This window comes from Colossoma macropomum, unplaced genomic scaffold (genome assembly GCF_904425465.1).
Source record: "Colossoma macropomum unplaced genomic scaffold, Colossoma_macropomum, whole genome shotgun sequence".
NCBI classification, from domain to species: domain Eukaryota; kingdom Metazoa; phylum Chordata; class Actinopteri; order Characiformes; family Serrasalmidae; genus Colossoma; species Colossoma macropomum.
The window spans coordinates 16,445,301-16,463,459 of record NW_023494808.1 but is presented as its reverse complement, the minus strand read 5'-3'; the positions used below and the strand labels follow the sequence as shown (position 1 = coordinate 16,463,459).

The following is an 18,159-nucleotide window of genomic DNA, read 5'->3' as shown; positions in this document are numbered from 1 at the left end:
GTTAAGCTAGGTTAGCTAACTAACTAACGTGTTAATTTATCACTGACATTTTAAAGTGAGCTTACTGACTGAAATATTTATAAATAAACACAAGAATTGTCAAGTAATATAAATTACATATGTTAGAGTAGCTGTTCAGAATATTTGCACTAAGGTTTGAAGAAATTATAAAGTGAGCAGCCAGTTTTATTACCGACCGCGGATGCATTTTGGTTTACCTTAGAAACCGTCGGAGAGGAGAGCGGTTTAACGGAGACGGTTGACGCTGTCAGAAGTGTCGCGCATGCGCAGACGTTCTTACATGCGCAGCGTACATAAACTGACATGAAGTGCTGATGTCCGCCGGTGTGTAGGGGCTCAACACGCTGTGTCTGGAGATAAAAACGTTGTTCTACTGAAAGAATTTAGTCAGCTGCCGTACAAAAAGGGCCACATGATTAACTTCTTTATGCAGTGTTTGTGTGCTGAATGCTTCTGAGAGTCGCACGTCACCTTTGACAGCGTGATCTATTTCGTTACATGGTCATTATTTTTAATAAGGCGTGGCCGCGAATTAATTTATTGAGAACACAAGTTAATACATTGAGGCCAAAATGATTGAGAAAGCTGCACTGAGACGAGTTTTAATAAAATCTGAAATAAAAAAATTAATGTCTCAGTGTAGTTTCTGAAATTACTGTAAACAGATAGCAGTAGGAGGCTGTGTTATCTTAAGGTCTTCTTGTTCCCAAATTGTTTTATGTTATGTAAATATATGTATAAAGTCTTTGTATGACTTATTATTTAATATCATAACAAACGCTATTAATATGACGAGTGAGTCTGACTTTTTGGACTGAATAGCTTAACTTATTTGCTCAAAACTAAAATTGTACTAGAATCCTTAAGACAGGTCACCATCTTATAGTTATATCTTATAACTATATCATGCAGCCTAACCTACCCCGCATATATTAGAGATATTAACTAATAGAAACACCAATTAAGAAATCATTTATTATTTTTTGCTCGAAGACGCTTCGGCAGCAAATACAGTGGCGGGGGCTAAAACGGAACCTAAAAGTTGATCTCGGTTTGAACACGGAGTTTATAGAGCAGCGGTCGTTGGGAGTAAACGGGAGCATGGCGCTCGGTGTGTGTTCATTAGCTTAGCAGGTGAAGAAGCGCAGTTTTTATCCCGTTTAGATTCACTTTCTGCTCCTCAGCACTCAGCGCAGACGGTGAGGAGCTTTAGGAGCTCGTCATGGCCTGTGGGAGAGTTTGTCAAATGGTCCAGCGCCGTAAGTTTGTCTTTTAATCTGAGTGCAGACACAAACAGAAGCGTTCAGAGTCCGGGCTGCTGCTGACCTTCATCACAGCATCTCAGTCACTGTTTACAAATTTTCACCTTTAAAAGTGATATTATATGGTAACAATCACAGTGTCTGTTTAGTCTGACTTGACGACACATACACAAGCACTGAATAACGTATTTATTCAAGTAGTATTTATTAACAGCTTATGCTAGAAATACGTGGAATGCGTTTTATTAAGTAAGTGACATCGTATTGACATAAGGAGCCTTAAAGGAGAATTGCACCCATTTTTCTAAATTTCTGTTTAATTCAGTTGCTGAAACGTAAACAGACTTATTCAGACTGGTGATAGTGGTTTGGTATGAAATGGTTCATTGTAGAGACTGCTCAGATCTCTGTAAAGTGGTGATGGGAACCGGGGGTCACAATGTCTACAAAATAAATGTAGACATCCAAAACCACCACTGAATATACACGTCTTTTGAGGTTTATATGTAATGTTCCTGATGGTAAGTCTTTGGAAAATCTGAAAAAAAAAAAGTTTTCTTTGGGCACTGTGTTGCCTCACAATATCATGCATGTTCCTCTCTGCCATTAATGGATTTCTGAAATATGTTTTGGAACCAAAACCTTCTCAAAACGGTTGTTAAACAAGGTCTCAGACATCAGGCAGTGTCTTCTTAACCATTTCAAATAATAACTCTCTGTGAGGGGAATTTTAGAGGTGGACGTCTGGTTCCTATCACCTCCACTCTGAACAATTCTGACTCAATAAGTTTCTCTAGAACGGAGCATTTCACACCAGACCTCTCTGAATGACTTTGTTCATCACAACCGTTTATTTATATAGAAATTTGAAAATCGGTTACCTTTTAAGCTAACAGTTCTTCTGTTTGTAACACTGTTATGGAGCACTCAGGTAATGGGACTAAGGCAGAGGCGTAGTTAAGAACACATGGAGTGCAGGTTTTGATGCCTTCAGACTAAAGGGATTGCTTTTTTTCTTCAACAGTACGCTGCTATTTACTTATCAAAACATGAGTTGTTGTGATTACTGGCACAAGCTGTTTATAGATATTTAAGTATTGGTTTTTTGGATGTTTGTGTTGGTGCTTATTCATGTGTTACGAAGTCCTCATACAAATACCGTCAATATGATGGTGTTAATCAGTGCGATACAGTACAATACAAAATGTTTTCTGTAACGAAAAAGTGAACACCTTTTAAATAACACAGCTATACTAATATACAGTAGGCACAGTACATTTTTTTTTCTGTGAGTTGCAAGTTCTTAATATGCTGCAAGACCTACTCAATTACAGTGTGTATCAATATAATAAAGATTGTCCATTTCACACAGCCATATTTGACCATAGCGAGTCTCTGAATTTTTTTTTAAGAATTGTCATTACTTCTTATGAAGGCCTACTTTTTCAGTTTGTTTCAATATAAAATGTGATAAAACATTGCAAAGGTAACAGTTATGTTTGCTTTTTCCATAAAACAGCACTGCACACAGAATTTACTTTTCATCATATTCAAATTATTATAAAATATCTCCTCTTCTAGTTACTACAGATGTAATATTTCTGGAAAATGAACCTGTTTTTGTTTTTTTAGGTTTGAGAGTTAAATGAAGTGCATTTTGATCAGATGATAATGTCCTGCAGGTCTGGCATCCAGTGCGGCAGCTGAGCGGATTTCAGCAGCGGAGGTGCGCAGCTGGCGGAGTTCTCTGTTCTCAAAAGAGCGGGACCGTCAGCGGTCACTTTATCCACGCATAGAGAAGATAGAGGTGACCGTACAGGGACCTGGGCTGCAGGGAACACTTTTAGTTATGAACAAAGGCTTGTCCACTCCCACATAGCTGTGCAAGACGTAAGTAAACCCCTGCTGTACTTTACTGTTCAGGTCTGCACATTCCGCCCCCCCATTCCTTGTTTGTTGTCCCTGGTCATATTAAGCATTATTCATATTATACAGGGTGATTCAAAAAGATTCATCTGATTTCAAAATGGCATATTTTTTACAACTGTGAGGCGCCTAGGAACCAATCACATACCAGTTGAAAGAGGGGGTCATATGAATGCAGTGACCCATCTCATGTTATTTAACAGAGATCAGTCAAAATAAAAACAATAAATTGACAGATTTATTTCGTGTTTTGTACAAAAATTTTTCCAGTTAAGATCTTGGGCGATTCCAATTGTGCATACCTAGTGTACCTTCATTTGATTGTGGTGTTTTAGATGAACACACCTGTCAAAAAAAAAGTAAATGGTAGATTTTTCTGAATCCGATTGTTTAATCAGACTGTAGAGGGTGTCGACATATTGCTGTAGTGCATTGTTTTGCACTCTGGTCCTGGAGGCCAGCTGTCCTGCACACTTCAGTGCTTTTCCTGGTTTAATGCTTCAGCTCAGTAAGAGATTGTTAATGAGGTAATTAGTTGAATCAGGTGTGTTGAGAGCAGGAAATGTGCTAAAATGTGCAGAGCAGGGAATCTCCAGGAGCAGGGTTGGGAAACGCTGCTCTAGTGTGATGCGAGATGTTACATGTGTTGTTTTTTGTTATATAGAATAAACTCTCCTGTTTATTAAATGTATTTGCTAATTTGAACTTTACTAATATTTTTTCATGTTTGTTCCCTTGTTTGTTTCTTTGCTCTCTCTCTGTTTGTCAGATTTGACGGAGTGGCACGTCAGCAGTGCGGCTCTTGCTCTGGTGGATGGAGAGCCGTGGCACCTGCATCGTCCGCTCACTCGCTCCTGCTCCCTCACCCTGCTCACCTTTAAAGACGACAACCCTCAGCTTGCCAACCAGGTGAGTGATGAAATTGTTGTGAAATGGAATGTAGTTGTGGAACCATTTATTTGAAGCTGAGAATAAAAGAGTCCGTGATGGGCTGTGATATGAAGATCAGAATATAGGTCAGACATCATTTTTGGACACAATGGGCACATTCCTGTTACATCATTATGAATGTGTGGGTTTTTGTGTTCTTAGGCCTATTGGCGCTCCTGCGCAGCCTTGTTAGGCCAAGTTCTCGACAATGCCTTTAAGGAGGAGTACAGTGTGGAGCTACTGCAGATTCCCGAAGTGCCAGGTATAGACTTTGTTTCAAATCATGCACAAACCATTATCACTATAATCTATTAATCTATTGACAGTTTTTGATTAATCTACAAATCTAGTCTGCATTCTGCTGCTCTTGCTTTGCCTGTCAGTGCAGGCTTCTGCGTGACAAGCGGTTTTATCTTTTTATTATGCAAAATAATAGAAGCCATATTACCCCATGAACTTTCTGTAGAGTGCTGCAGTTTGTCAGAATGACCACATGGACATTAGTGTGCAAAGGGTTGGGCACCTTGGTCACATTACATATTTTAAAATGACATGGGGGGGTGTATTAGGAAAATCTCAGAAGTTGTATTTTTACTTAGTATGTTTTAATTTTGCCAGTTGTTAAGGTCTTCTTGGCCATATTTAAAAAAGTGGTTGTTGTTTTAAAATGGTAGATGTGCCTAAATGTAATTAAATTGAAATATAAGCCAACCAATCACAAATCATTGCCATACCATGAACATACCGCACTTAAATTATCTGTGATGTTAAAAACAGAGCCATGTGTGAATGACAGCGATACCTGCAGAGAAACATGTGATTTGATCAGAAGTGTTTGCATACGACTGTAACACATGAACATAATAAAGCTTCATTTTGTTTTTAACTAAAGGATACTTCTTTTTTTATATATAACATTGTTAATGACTAACTAAGTTTGTCAAATATACATTACAGCTCAATATTCATTCCCAGCAAACACTATTCCATACTACAGCAGCCTTTTCCACAACTGCTATAGCTGACACTGATGTAGTGTGATTTTCTAATTCTACTTCATATAATCCTCACCATACCCTTTATTAGAATACGTATACTGCACTTCCACTTACTGACCACTTTGTGAGGTCCATCTACCACACCGTCAAGATGGGCAATTACAGACTATTTACTGTCATCCACCAATGGGTGAACCATCCTCTACCCCATTCATCACTGGTCAGTTTCTGACTGCAGGGCAGCTGTTGACTAGATATAACTTGTGAATTTGACTGTTCTTAACACAGCTTAGTATGTGTGTGTGTGTGGTGCTAGTTTTAGTATTAGATGTCCAACGGTGACTGTGATCAGACTGACTGTTGATGATGGCTAACAAACTGTATAAAATCAGAGGGGCTACATTTTTAGCTGTACACCTGTAAGATGGAAATGGCGGTTATTTCTAGTAAAGTGGCCAGTGGGTGTATCATTGTTTGGTGTTTTGTTTTCTGTTTAGTGACAGCGGGGGCATTCTGTTGTGATTTGGTGCTGGACTCTCGATTGGATTCCTGGATCCCCTCAGAGGTCAGTCTGTGTGTTATTTGTAATGTCTGCAGGGGTGTGATCATGATGTCAGTGTACTGTTTAAGGAATGATTGGCCATTTCCAAGCAAGCTAGTTTAATGTCCCAGTAGTCTACTGCAGCAAAGGTGACACTACACTGTTGGAGTTTAACAACTTATAGGTGGTAACATTTTATTTACATTGCTGTTAATCAATAAATATTGATAATTAGGAATGCAAAATGTTAGGTGTACACACATGGGGATAGTGAGGAGTCATTAAATAAATCATTGTTTACATGCATTTCTGTAACTTTCACTGACTGACCAACAGGAGAGCCTGCGCTCTTTAACTCGTGAAGCTCACCAGCTCATCCATAAAGACTTACCCTGGGAGCCTCTGGAGGTGACGCCCCCTGTAGCCCTGGAGATCTTCTCTCACAGCAGGTATCTCTTTCCCTCTGACTGAACGGTAAAGGTTTCACATATTTTGGGGTTTCTTTAAATATTGTACATTTTTCTTGAAATTTGTTTTTTTCCACTGTGGTTCACTTATGACATTTGTCTGATTTTTTTTTTTTGTGTGTACCAAAAACAGACATGATGAATTTTTACAAGACTGTTTTTCCAACCTCTCATTTTTCTCTTAGACTTAAAGTACCCCTAAAGTCATAAACTACGTACCCCTGTTTCTAGACTCCACCCCTCTATGTTTGATCAGAAAAGAAGCAAAGTATGCTCCCATTATAACTTTAAAAATCAAAGAGATACTGCCTTTTTTCGTCCCTCTGGCACCAGTTACTTCACTTCACTATCTGGAAAAAGCTGCTGCGTGGTGCCCCACAAATCACAAAAAAAAACAAAACAAAAAAACAACAACAACAAAAAAACAAACAAACTATATAGCAGCTTGTGGGAGGCAACACAGCAGCTCAGGGCAGCACAACACATACACTGAGTGCTATGATAACACATACACAAATATCATGCTGTATAACCATAATAAGCCATCCAAGATAAGTTAACCATCTAAAAACTCAATTTTGAGTGCAAGGAGTCTTTAAACAGGCTGTTTTTGTTGCTGATCCTTTAAGACATATCTATGTTAATGATCTCTGTTCTAATAGGCTGCCCTGTATTGTGCCTCATTCAAAAAGCAGTCTAGACTCAAACACTAACTTTAACATGAATGGGCGGGGCTACAACTGCTGTAGGCTAAACGGGTAGATATATGTAAATATAATTTTACACAAAAATATTGAGTTCAAAATAGGCCATTTTCGGACTGTATGGACTGAGGGCTGAATAGTTCTATTTGAAATATTAACAATCTTTACATACATTAAACTCTATTAATTAAATTTTGATTCCATTATTTTCTTTTAAATGGTTTTCCCAGGACCAATGTTTACAAACTTAGTCAGCACCATAAATAAACTAAATTTTGATATGCAGCCATAGTGTTTTGCTTGCATGTATAGAATCACTGCAAAGTTTGCCATTTGCAGAACTGGTTTTAAATACAATACAAAATGCAATGCAAATTAAAAAATTACAGTGCAAATACAATAACTTTTTGTCTAAGGAAATAAATGATCGCAGAGAAGTGATAAGGCTTGATGAGGCCATCTTCTAGTAGGTATGGAACTTAAAAAATAATTTTGTGTGTCGCATTCGTGGAATGTTAAAAAAGCGTTGAATGTTATGTGACTTTTAGTATCCTAATTTAAGCAGCATAAAATTGCCTGTAATTTTTTTTAAGCAAAAATCATTTGACAGTTCATAATTGGTTTAGTTGTTTGAGGTTTTCCTGTCTGTAATAGTAACTGTAATAATAATATAACTGTACCTGATAAATCTCCACAATCAATCTCTTCCAGAGCAGAAAACTCTTATCTACCTTTCTGGGAAAGTCAGGTTCACATTTTTCAAATTCACATTTTTGATAGTAATGCATTCAATCCATTCCATTAAAGGGAAAATTGTTAATATATTTGAAAAATGAAATTGTTGAGATGTAAACAAAGTCGTTCAGAGTGGTTTGATGTGAAATGTTTGTTTGAAGAGAGACTTACTGACTCTTTATAGACAATCTATCGATCTGTCTTTCTTTACAGTTTTGGTAAAAGGAACCAAAGCTTGTGACGTCTACGATGCAATTACAGCCATTTTATTCACTCAGAATTGTTCACGGCCATTTAAAATGACCAGAGAACCTGCGTGTGTTTAGTTTTAATGTCTAATGCTGATCGTAATAAAATGTCGGTAAATTTGGGAAAAAAAGTTTTCTTTCTGTATTATTTTGCCTTGTAACACCTTGCATGTACTTCTCTGCTTTAAATAAATTCAAGTATATTTTATCTTATTATCTTATCTTCTCTAAACTCTATTCATCTTTATAACATCTATTTTGTGCCTATACAGATGTAAACAGGAAGAGGTGGAGGAAAAGGCTTCTCAGAGTCCCAGCGGCACTGTGTCATTATACAGGTCAACACACACACACACACACACGTGCTGTTTGTCCTGACAATAATGGACAGGTGTATCTGTATTCATAAATGCGTCACCATATCCTCATAAAACTGTATATTCTCAGAGCACACTTATTTAAACTGATATCATCCATCTCTGATGTACACTCTTGTTGTATGGCAGGTGTGGGGATCATGTGTTGCTGGCTGGAGGCCCCCTGGTGGCCAGAGCAGGCCTGTGCTCTCAGTATGAGGTGACAGCACTGCATACAGTGGGAGAAGGACAGTGGGGTTTACAGCGCCGGGCCCAGGGACTGTCATTGCCCTTCAACCTAACGGTACGGTAATATCCATGAAACAGAGCAGGTGCTCCCTGGTGAAATGACGTTTTGTTGAATTTTTTTATTATTTATTTTTTTTATTTTTTTTTAAAGTGAAAAGTTAAAACACTCTCAACAGGAAAAAAAACTAAAATGTGGCATTTTTAGTGAACAACTTCTATTTATTTGCTGAATTTAGCTAAAAATAAAAGATAGAAAATATGATATAACTTTTACAGAGGCCATATTTTATATTTTATGTGTTTCTCCATTTGTTTAATTCAGCAAATAAACATTATTTGTACAGAAGTGTGTTCTTTGCAGAGGTGTTATTGTTACTTAGAAAATCAACAAAACATGTAATTTGACCAGGGTGCCCAAACCTTTGCATATGACTGTACGTTAATGTAATGAGATTTTATTCCAAGGAATTTTAGGCCATTTCTGTTGGTCCATTCATCATGAAATGTTCAGACAATGTGAAGGGCAGCAATGCACATTTAGACACACTTTGGATTTGGATTATTATGACGATAATTGTGACATAAAATCACTGCAGGGTAGAGGCAGTTGAAGCTTTTTTCAGTGCTAGTGAGCTAGCTGTTAACCCTTTTGTTGCAGGCTAGCATGAAATTGGGATTTCCTTGGCTTTTAACTATGTTCTGTTTGCTGCCCTTTCAATGCAGCATCAGCTTTCACTACTTTGACTTTTTAACTTTATAACTGTTGACTTTAACATCATTAACTGACCTGTGATGAAGTGTTTGCCACAGATGTACATGTATTGACTGGCCAGGTCTCACAGTTTTACCATTTTCATCCTCTCTGCGGATGGCCTGAAGCCAAAGATTTCTCCTTTGCTGTCCTACGCTGTTTGGGGAAATAAGGAAAATCCTAAAAAACTGTTTTTTTTTTTTTTTCTTTTTTTATTGTTATACATGCAGCTTTCAGGCACAGCGCCACTAGAGTTTCAAAATGGCCGCTGGCACTCTGACTGGGTTTGTTTTCACCCATAAGGGAGCGTGGTTGATGGGATGACAGGGAAGTGATGTATGCCTGCTCTCATCTATGGAGTGAAACAGTTTTCATATGACAGCAATGGTGTGCAAATTTTTATTAAAGTTGTTAAAATTGTGCACAATCCTTGTTATTTTGACATTTTGCATAATATGAAAACTCCAGTTACTCTTTGCATTGTGTTAACATTTAATGATGATCTAACCAACAGAATCGGTCCAGAAGGACTTACAGTTACATTAACTTCCATTGCCAGTTAAGAATCATCACATGTTAATCCAAACTGCAGTTTTCACTCCACTACCCCTAAACATGTAGCACTAGATTCAGTGATTCTGGGATGTTTATTGAATTTTAATATCACGACATTTGGATAAATTACCGTAGTTAATGCTTCATGCCATCAACTGTATTTAGGTTGAAGACGATGCAGTTATCTAGACCATATTCTCCCGACCCACAGCCCACACAACCGACCACCACGGCCTATAAAATTTTATCGACCAGATCATTTAAAATGCAAATAAATATAAAACAAACATCAAAGTAGCCTGTCACTACTGTTTTACTTTATAAACCACTGTTGTGGATGAAGTTTTGTTTATGTAAGAAGAAATTGGTATTTCAAGGAATAAATAAACCATTAACGCAGCATGTTTCAATAGATGGTTTGACCATTTAAATTTCCTTACAACTCAATCAAAGGAGAAATGCCTTTTAAATACAGTTGGCATGAACAAGAGCTGCTGGTTCTATATTGGCCTGGGTGATGGATGTGCAAATGAGCAAATGTATTTAATGTATTTCCAGTGCCTTAGCTATGAGCTCAACCACAAAGTTTTATTACATAGTTCTATAGCCTAAGAATAGCTTCATTAGTTTGCACTGAAGTGCCTGTAATTACCGAATAATAAGCCTTAGTATGAAATAAACCTGGATTGTTAAGAGGTTAAAGTACTGGTCACATGCTTGTTATGTCCCGATTAATGTTTAATTTCACCAGTTAAAGGAATGTAGCTACATGTAACCAGTAGAAAGCAGCACAATAATAGTGATAAAAATCTGTTACGTTTGGTGTTAGTATTTAGTACTGGTAATTCAATTTTATTGAAAATTCTGCTAATGCTAATAGGACTAGGGATGTATCAGTATAGCATATCACACTGTATAGTTGTATCACGATTAGCATTTTAGCTTGGAGCTAATGTTATCTTATGACTAGAGCATTAGCAATGTGATCAAATTCAGGCAGCACTGTATTGAATCAACTCAAATAATGCATTTTGTGAATCATTACACCTCTAATAGGTACCCATAATAGCATGTCTCTGTACATTCACTTTGTCAGAACGTTCATTCACAGAAATATATTCCCGTTTGTCCCAGGCTCACCATTCAGTGTGGAGGAAGCTGAGGAAAAGAGCAGAGAACTTAGTAAGTATATTAGACTAAATTATATGTTGATCTACTGTTAATCTGATTACCCAGTACATATTTTGAGTGCATATTACTGAGTTTTGTAGCACTTTCACTTTGTTATTTATTCCAGGTTAAGATTCAGTCCTCTGCCACTAGTGAAAGCGTGACCACACCCACTCCTCCAGAAGCCACACCCTCTTCTTCCTAGCTGTGACCTGCACCCACCCATACATACAAAAATAACCGTGTATTTGTGTATTATATTGTTGAATAAACTGCATACAACCAAAACTAGTGTTTTGGTGTTCTTATTTGAAGTAGTCAATAGTGTAAGAAAGCGTACAGTGGGGTCCAAAAGCCTAGAAAAAGAATACTAGAAAAAAATGCTTCTATTTTGACTTTTTCTTTAGAATCTTAAACATTTTAACATGAATTTCAGTGTCTTTGTATTTGGTACAGTGTGTCCCCCTTTTGCTTTAATGACAATGTACACAGACAAGTTTGTGCAAAAACCTCTGATCAGTAGATCAGATCCACCCTCATCTTAACTTCAATGGAAGGAAAAGGATTAAAAAACTGGCTGTTTTATTTAAAAGCCTTAATGTGGTCAGTTTTACAGTTTGCTTCAATTTATATAGTGAACTACTGTTTTAACATTTACTTTGAGATGTTTCAAAATTCTGTCACTTACTGTTTGATTAAAAAAACAGATTTTCATAGTCCTCTCAAACTTTTAGACCCCACTATATGTTACTTTTAATATACAGTTGTATGCAAAAGTTTGGGCACTCCTGGTCAAATGATGTTTGATTAACTGAAAATAAGTGAAAACGTCTTCTACAGAGAGCACCCTTTTGTACATTTTAATGAACAATTACTATTTATTTGCTGAATTTAGCATCTTGGATTGAAAAAAAAAACATAAAATGCGCCCTCTACTGGAACTGTGCACTGAAATTTGTATGAAAATGCTGTATTTGAGTTTGTTCTCTGCAGAGGATATGCTAACTCATTTTCACTTAGAAAATCAACCAGTGGTGTTCAAACTTTTGCACACGACTGCACATTAATGTACTTTTGGACCATTTCTGTCAGCTGCAGGCAGCTGCTGTTTAAAAAAAATAAAACACCATTATATAAAATCTTTTCATAGAACAGTAACAATACATGACTAGGAACAACCATTGGGCGGCGGTCAATGTTTTCATATGTTCTGATGACAGTCTGGCTGCTGCTGCTGTCAGCGAGAAACCTAACTATTGTTTTGTGGCAGCCGAGTGTATAGAGTTGCAAAGCTAATTTGTTGAAAGTGGCCAGCGATCACATGGCATGATACCCCTCTGCATCTGTTTGGAGTTAAAGCTTTAAAGGAATGTCATGCTGTGCGTGTGTGTGTATGTAAGGCCGTGTCAGTGGGTGTGTTGGTGTGCTGCATGTCTGGCCTTGCCTGGTCAGCTGGAGGTGTGTGTGTGGGAACGAGAGTGAGAGTGTGTGTGTAAGTAAAGTAAGCGGTCAGCACTTCGGCTGGTCTGAGACAAAGGCAGTGTTGTGTGTGTGTGACCGTCAGGGTCGCGGCAACTGGCCTGTCCGTCATTTGGGGACAGGTGCAAGGAGCGCTGGCTGAGGATTTAAATGCCACTGTGGTTGACGAGCTGTGACTCCACCATCACTTAAATCCATCTCACATTTAAAACCTTTAGCAGCTGTATTGTGTTTGGATATCGAGTGATTATTACCAAAAGACTAAAAGGCTGCGGTTGTTGGGTTTCATCAAGATCTGAACTGTGGCCAGGTGGAGGGTCTGGAAAACCCTCTAGAGAAAAAGGATTTGTTGTGTTTTGGATGCTAGTATGCTGTTCAGCTAGCATGATCACATTGGGTAATCAGCCAAATCGGCACCAGACCAGCTTAGACCAGCATAGATAGAAACCAGATGTTTGAGGCGTTTATTGCAGGGTTGTCCAATCATAAGTGCAAAGGGCTGGTGTGGCTGCAGGTTTTCATTCCAACAAATCGGGAGCTCACACGATCAGTTGTTTGAAGACTGACCAATTGATTTAAACAAGTGGAATCAGGTGAGCTCCTGCGGCCACACCAGCCTCCTGCGGTAAGTTTGGAGACCCCTGGTTTAATGCCTCTAAGAACTCCTATCACAGAATGTTATTACATTAAATGATTATTCGCTGCCTGATTCCTGAGACATAGATTCTTTTGCCATAGATTTGAAAAGATTTTGGCCTCAAATTTAGTTTTTAAAACTCAGCAATGAGCTAAATATATACAAAATCATAATTTATGGGGTACTTTCTGTTTGGAGGTGACCGTCCCAAACCCTAACCCTGAAATTTACATTTGTGAAAATAATACTTATATGTTTTGATCGCTTTTAATTTTAAGTATAGATTTAGGTTTATCATGAGTTTCATTTTAAATAAAAAAAAAAATTAAAATTGTCCCATTTTTTTCATGTCACTACTGAAACACAAAAAACATTTTAGCCACGCCCGTGCATTTTAGAGCAGAAAGTGAGGCTACATCCCTGTCCCTCATGGCCACATGGTGAGCAGATAGATCTCATTGTTTTGAAGTAAATGTGTCCCAAATTCTGGAAATCAGTGGGGAACATTAAGAATTGTTACTACAGAAACACTTTTTTCTGCAGTTTGGTAAACTTTTGTGTGTTTTAATGAAAAATATTATGATTTTATGTGTGTACAACTGTTCAAAGCTGTATTGGCTAGTCATGTACTGGCTAGCGTTTTTGGGTTCTGCTCAAAATGAGCTAAAATTGTCACTACCGAAACAGTCACTACTGAAACATTTGTTAAAGTTTCTGTAGTGTTATTATTGTTTTAGTAGTGACATAATGGAATGTTTCTACATTTTGTTTTAATGAAATAAACATAATTACGGTGTGCGGTCACCCAAAGCAAAAGGATTTTAGTCTGAAGGCCAAGCCAGTTAAAAAGTGCAAAATGGGTTATCAACTCTGTAGAATGATCCATCCATCATTTTTGTTTAACATCCTAAGTTTTTCTGAAAGTAAAGATACCCTGACGCACAGTGGTTGTATGCTGGCTTTGTCCTTTCATTGCATGTGAAAAATAAATAAATATTAACTTTTGTAAAACCTGGGAGAAGAATTAAGAAAAAAGCCCCCCCGCCGAATCTCATTTTGTTGGCCTGCGTAATGCAGGCCTGCTCTTGAGGTTGGGCTCTAAAGCCCAGCTGCTGTCTGTGTAAAGAGACCCACCCTTTCGCTCCTCAGGACAAATGGACTGCCTGCTGCTGCTTCTTATCGGGCCAGTGGAGATGTTTGAGACGGTGCCATCATGGCCCACCAGTGTTTATCCACCTCCCTGCCAAATCTGATCTCAGTAGGGCCAGCAGTCTTCTGCGATCCATCTGTAGCGGTTATGCAGGGCGCTCACTGATCTGGAGCATTTCTCCAGTGTTCCCTTCAAAGGCAGCTCAGCTCAGTGTATCATGAACATAGCTTCACATGAATATCTACCATTACACATGTATGCATTTTGGAGTTTCACTTCAGTTCTGCAAATGTGGAGGGATGAAGCCTAACAGAAACATACGCACTCAGTTTAGACTTGAAGGAATACGTTATATAGAGTCGTGTGCAAAAGTTTGTATGCCCCTGGTCATATTACATGTTTTGTTGATTTGTGAAAATAAGTCCTATAAAGAGGACACACTTCTGTACGTTTTAATGGACTATTACTGTTTATTTGCTGGATTTAACATTATGGGGAAAGAAACCTGGAAATGTGGCCTGTGCAAAAGTTATAGCACATTTAATATGTTTTATTTGTGTTTTCCTAAAATGTTGAACTCAGTAAAGAAATAGAAATTGTGCACAAAAAGTGTAATATTTACATTTGTTCATTTTAGAGGATGTCTTATTTTCACTTATTTTCAAACTCATATAAGTTGAGCAGGGGTGTTCAAACTTTTGCATATGACTGTAAAGTTTGTAGACACCTGTTCTTCAGCGTTTCTTCTGAAATCAAGGATATTAATTGGAAGTTTTGTAACCCTTTGCTGCACTAACAGCCTTGATTCTTTGGAATGGGATACACTGTTGGAACATTGCTGTGAGGATTGGATTGCATTCAGCCACAACAGCATTAGTGAGGTCAGGTCCTGATGTTGGATTATTCGTTCTGGATCATAAATGTCACTCTAACTCATCTCAAAGGTGTTTCATCACTCATCACTCCAGAGAACGCAGTTCCACTGCTCCACAGCCCACTGCTGGGGGCTTTATACCCCTCTGGCTGACGCCTGGCAGTGAGCACAGTTACCATCCTATTGCCATTGCTTCTCTATGGAGATTATTCAAGATGTGTCAGCATTCACTCATTAAAAGCGGCGTCTGAATACTTTTGAACCTACAGACATTTCATGCGAGTTTCTTCAACAAATCTCAGCGTCAGCTATTGTTCCCAACGGGGGCTCACTGTGGGCTGTTCTGCACTAGTAGAGCTTTTGATCTAGCATGCACAGATCAGATGCCATGAGGAGATCTAACACACTCAAGTGTCACAGGTGGATTATCCCGGGAATGGCGTCGATTTCCAGCCCTTTTCAGCACAGCTGCACTCAAGGCTTTCCCGGGAGTCTCAACTCGTTTGATCCGCTTCACAGTTGCTCAAGTTCCCATGAAAGTTTGATATGTTTACGCGCGCCAATCGTCTGTCTTGGAGTCTTTACCTCTTCAAGATCGTTTTTACACATGCATATGCCTGATTATCCTTTCAGAGAAGCTGAAACAGTCAGGGAGCTGAGGTGATTCCCCTCCCTGCCCTTCACCCGTCACACAGCCCCAACACAGAAAACGCCAGCAGCACAACTTAAAGTGCGCGTCTGAGCGCCTTGTTTATTTTATTTCCCACCCGTTTTCTGACAAGCCACGCCTCCGGCGCCACGATTGGCTGACAGCTACTTAATAATCACTTTTGGCCAATAACTGTTGATGTTGTTGGATATATTTCATCTATAACATGTTTTCTCTAGAACGGTAATCATGAAAATGATAAAAGTCAACAGAAATCTGTTTATTTTGGCGTGTTTTGTTCATTTGTGTCTGACTGTATTTTTCCAAAAGTTAAGTGACTGATTCACATCTCTGAAGTTAGGCTCGTTCTGTAGTCAGTCATGCCCATATTAATAATTCCGGGTCTAAGCAGTTTTTCTCAATGGGAAAAATTAATGGTGTTTTCAAAAATTACAAGGTTGTTTGGCAGCCGAAATATAAATAATGCTAATTGCTACACTAAAGGTAACATTCTTAAGCATCGACTACTACTACACTGTTACACAGCATTTATGTTAGTGAGCCTCCTAGGCTAGTAGAGTTAGTGAGTTAATAGACTCAGATGTTAGTGAGCCTCCTAGGCTAGCAGAGTTAGTGAGTTAGTAGACTCAGATGTTGGTGAGCCTCCTAGGCTAGCAGAGTTAGTGAGTTAGTAGACTCAGATGTTGGTGAGCCTCCTAGACTAGCAGTTAGTGAGTTAGTAGACTCGGATGTTAGTGAGCCTCCTAGGCTAGCAGAGTTAGTGAGTTAGAAGGCTCAGATGTTAGTGAGCCTCCTAGGCTAGCAGAGTTAGTGAGTTAGTAGACTCAGATGTTGGTGAGCCTCCTAGGCTAGCAGAGTTAGTGAGTTAGTAGACTCTGATGTTAGTGAGCCTCCTAGGCTAGCAGAGTTAGTGAGTTAGAAGGCTCAGATGTTAGTGAACCTTCTAGGCTAGCAGAGTTAGTGAGTTAATAGACTCTGAGCCTTCTAGGCTAGTAGAGTTAGTGAGTTAGTAGACTCGGATGTTGGTGAGTCTCCAAGGCTAGCAGAGTTAGTGAGTTAGAAGGCTCAGATGTTAGTGAGCCTCCTAGGCTAGCAGAGTTAGTGAGTTAATAGACTCTGAGCCTTCTAGGCTAGTAGAGTTAGTGAGTTAGTAGACTCGGATGTTGGTGAGTCTCCTAGGCTAGCAGAGTTAGTGAGTTAGTAGACTCGGATGTTAGTGAGCCTCCTAGGCTAGCAGAGTTAGTGAGTTAGTAGACTCAGATGTTGGTGAGCCTCCTAGGCTAGCAGAGTTAGTGAGTTAGTAGACTCCGATATTAGTGTGCCTCCTAGGCTAGCAGAGTTAGTGAGTTAGAAGGCTCAGATGTTAGTGAGCCTCCTAGGCTAGCAGAGTTAGTGAGTTAGTAGACTCGGATGTTGGTGAGTCTCCTAGGCTAGCAGAGTTAGTGAGTTAGTAGACTCAGATGTTGGTGAGCCTCCTAGGCTAGTAGAGTTAGTGAGTTAGTAGACTCAGATGTTAGTGAGCCTCCTAGGCTAGCAGAGTTAGTGAGTTAGTAGACTCAGATGTTGGTGAGCCTCCTAGGCTAGCAGAGTTAGTGAGTTAGTAGACTCAGATGTTGGTGAGCCTCCTAGACTAGCAGTTAGTGAGTTAGTAGACTCGGATGTTAGTGAGCCTCCTAGGCTAGCAGAGTTAGTGAGTTAGAAGGCTCAGATGTTGGTGAGCCTCCTAGGCTAGCAGAGTTAGTGAGTTAGTAGACTCAGATGTTGGTGAGCCTCCTAGGCTAGCAGAGTTAGTGAGTTAGTAGACTCTGATGTTAGTGAGCCTCCTAGGCTAGCAGAGTTAGTGAGTTAGAAGGCTCAGATGTTAGTGAACCTTCTAGGCTAGCAGAGTTAGTGAGTTAATAGACTCTGAGCCTTCTAGGCTAGTAGAGTTAGTGAGTTAGTAGACTCAGATGTTGGTGAGTCTCCAAGGCTAGCAGAGTTAGTGAGTTAGAAGGCTCAGATGTTAGTGAGCCTCCTAGGCTAGCAGAGTTAGTGAGTTAATAGACTCTGAGCCTTCTAGGCTAGTAGAGTTAGTGAGTTAGTAGACTCGGATGTTGGTGAGTCTCCTAGGCTAGCAGAGTTAGTGAGTTAGTAGACTCGGATGTTAGTGAGCCTCCTAGGCTAGCAGAGTTAGTGAGTTAGTAGACTCAGATGTTGGTGAGCCTCCTAGGCTAGCAGAGTTAGTGAGTTAGTAGACTCCGATATTAGTGTGCCTCCTAGGCTAGCAGAGTTAGTGAGTTAGAAGGCTCAGATGTTAGTGAGCCTCCTAGGCTAGCAGAGTTAGTGAGTTAGTAGACTCAGATGTTGGTGAGCCTCCTAGGCTAGCAGAGTTAGTGAGTTAGTAGACTCCAAGCCTCCTAGGCTAGCGGAGTTAGTGAGTTAGTTGACTTGGATGTT

At 39.2% G+C, this 18,159-nt stretch overlaps 1 protein-coding gene across 1 annotated transcript; it reads left to right on the top strand.

Annotated features, from left to right (window-relative positions):
- Positions 1-1,100: 1,100 nt before the first annotated feature.
- On the top strand, positions 1,101-11,195 carry mrpl39 (mitochondrial ribosomal protein L39). Its single transcript, XM_036557768.1, is given in 11 exon segments — positions 1,101-1,280; positions 2,966-3,153; positions 3,155-3,173; positions 3,979-4,118; positions 4,302-4,401; positions 5,635-5,702; positions 6,015-6,127; positions 8,105-8,170; positions 8,339-8,492; positions 10,878-10,925; positions 11,041-11,195. Coding segments are annotated over 11 exon segments (1,011 nt in total). The 5' UTR covers positions 1,101-1,243; the 3' UTR covers positions 11,119-11,195.
- The last annotated feature ends 6,964 nt before the right edge of the window (positions 11,196-18,159 follow it).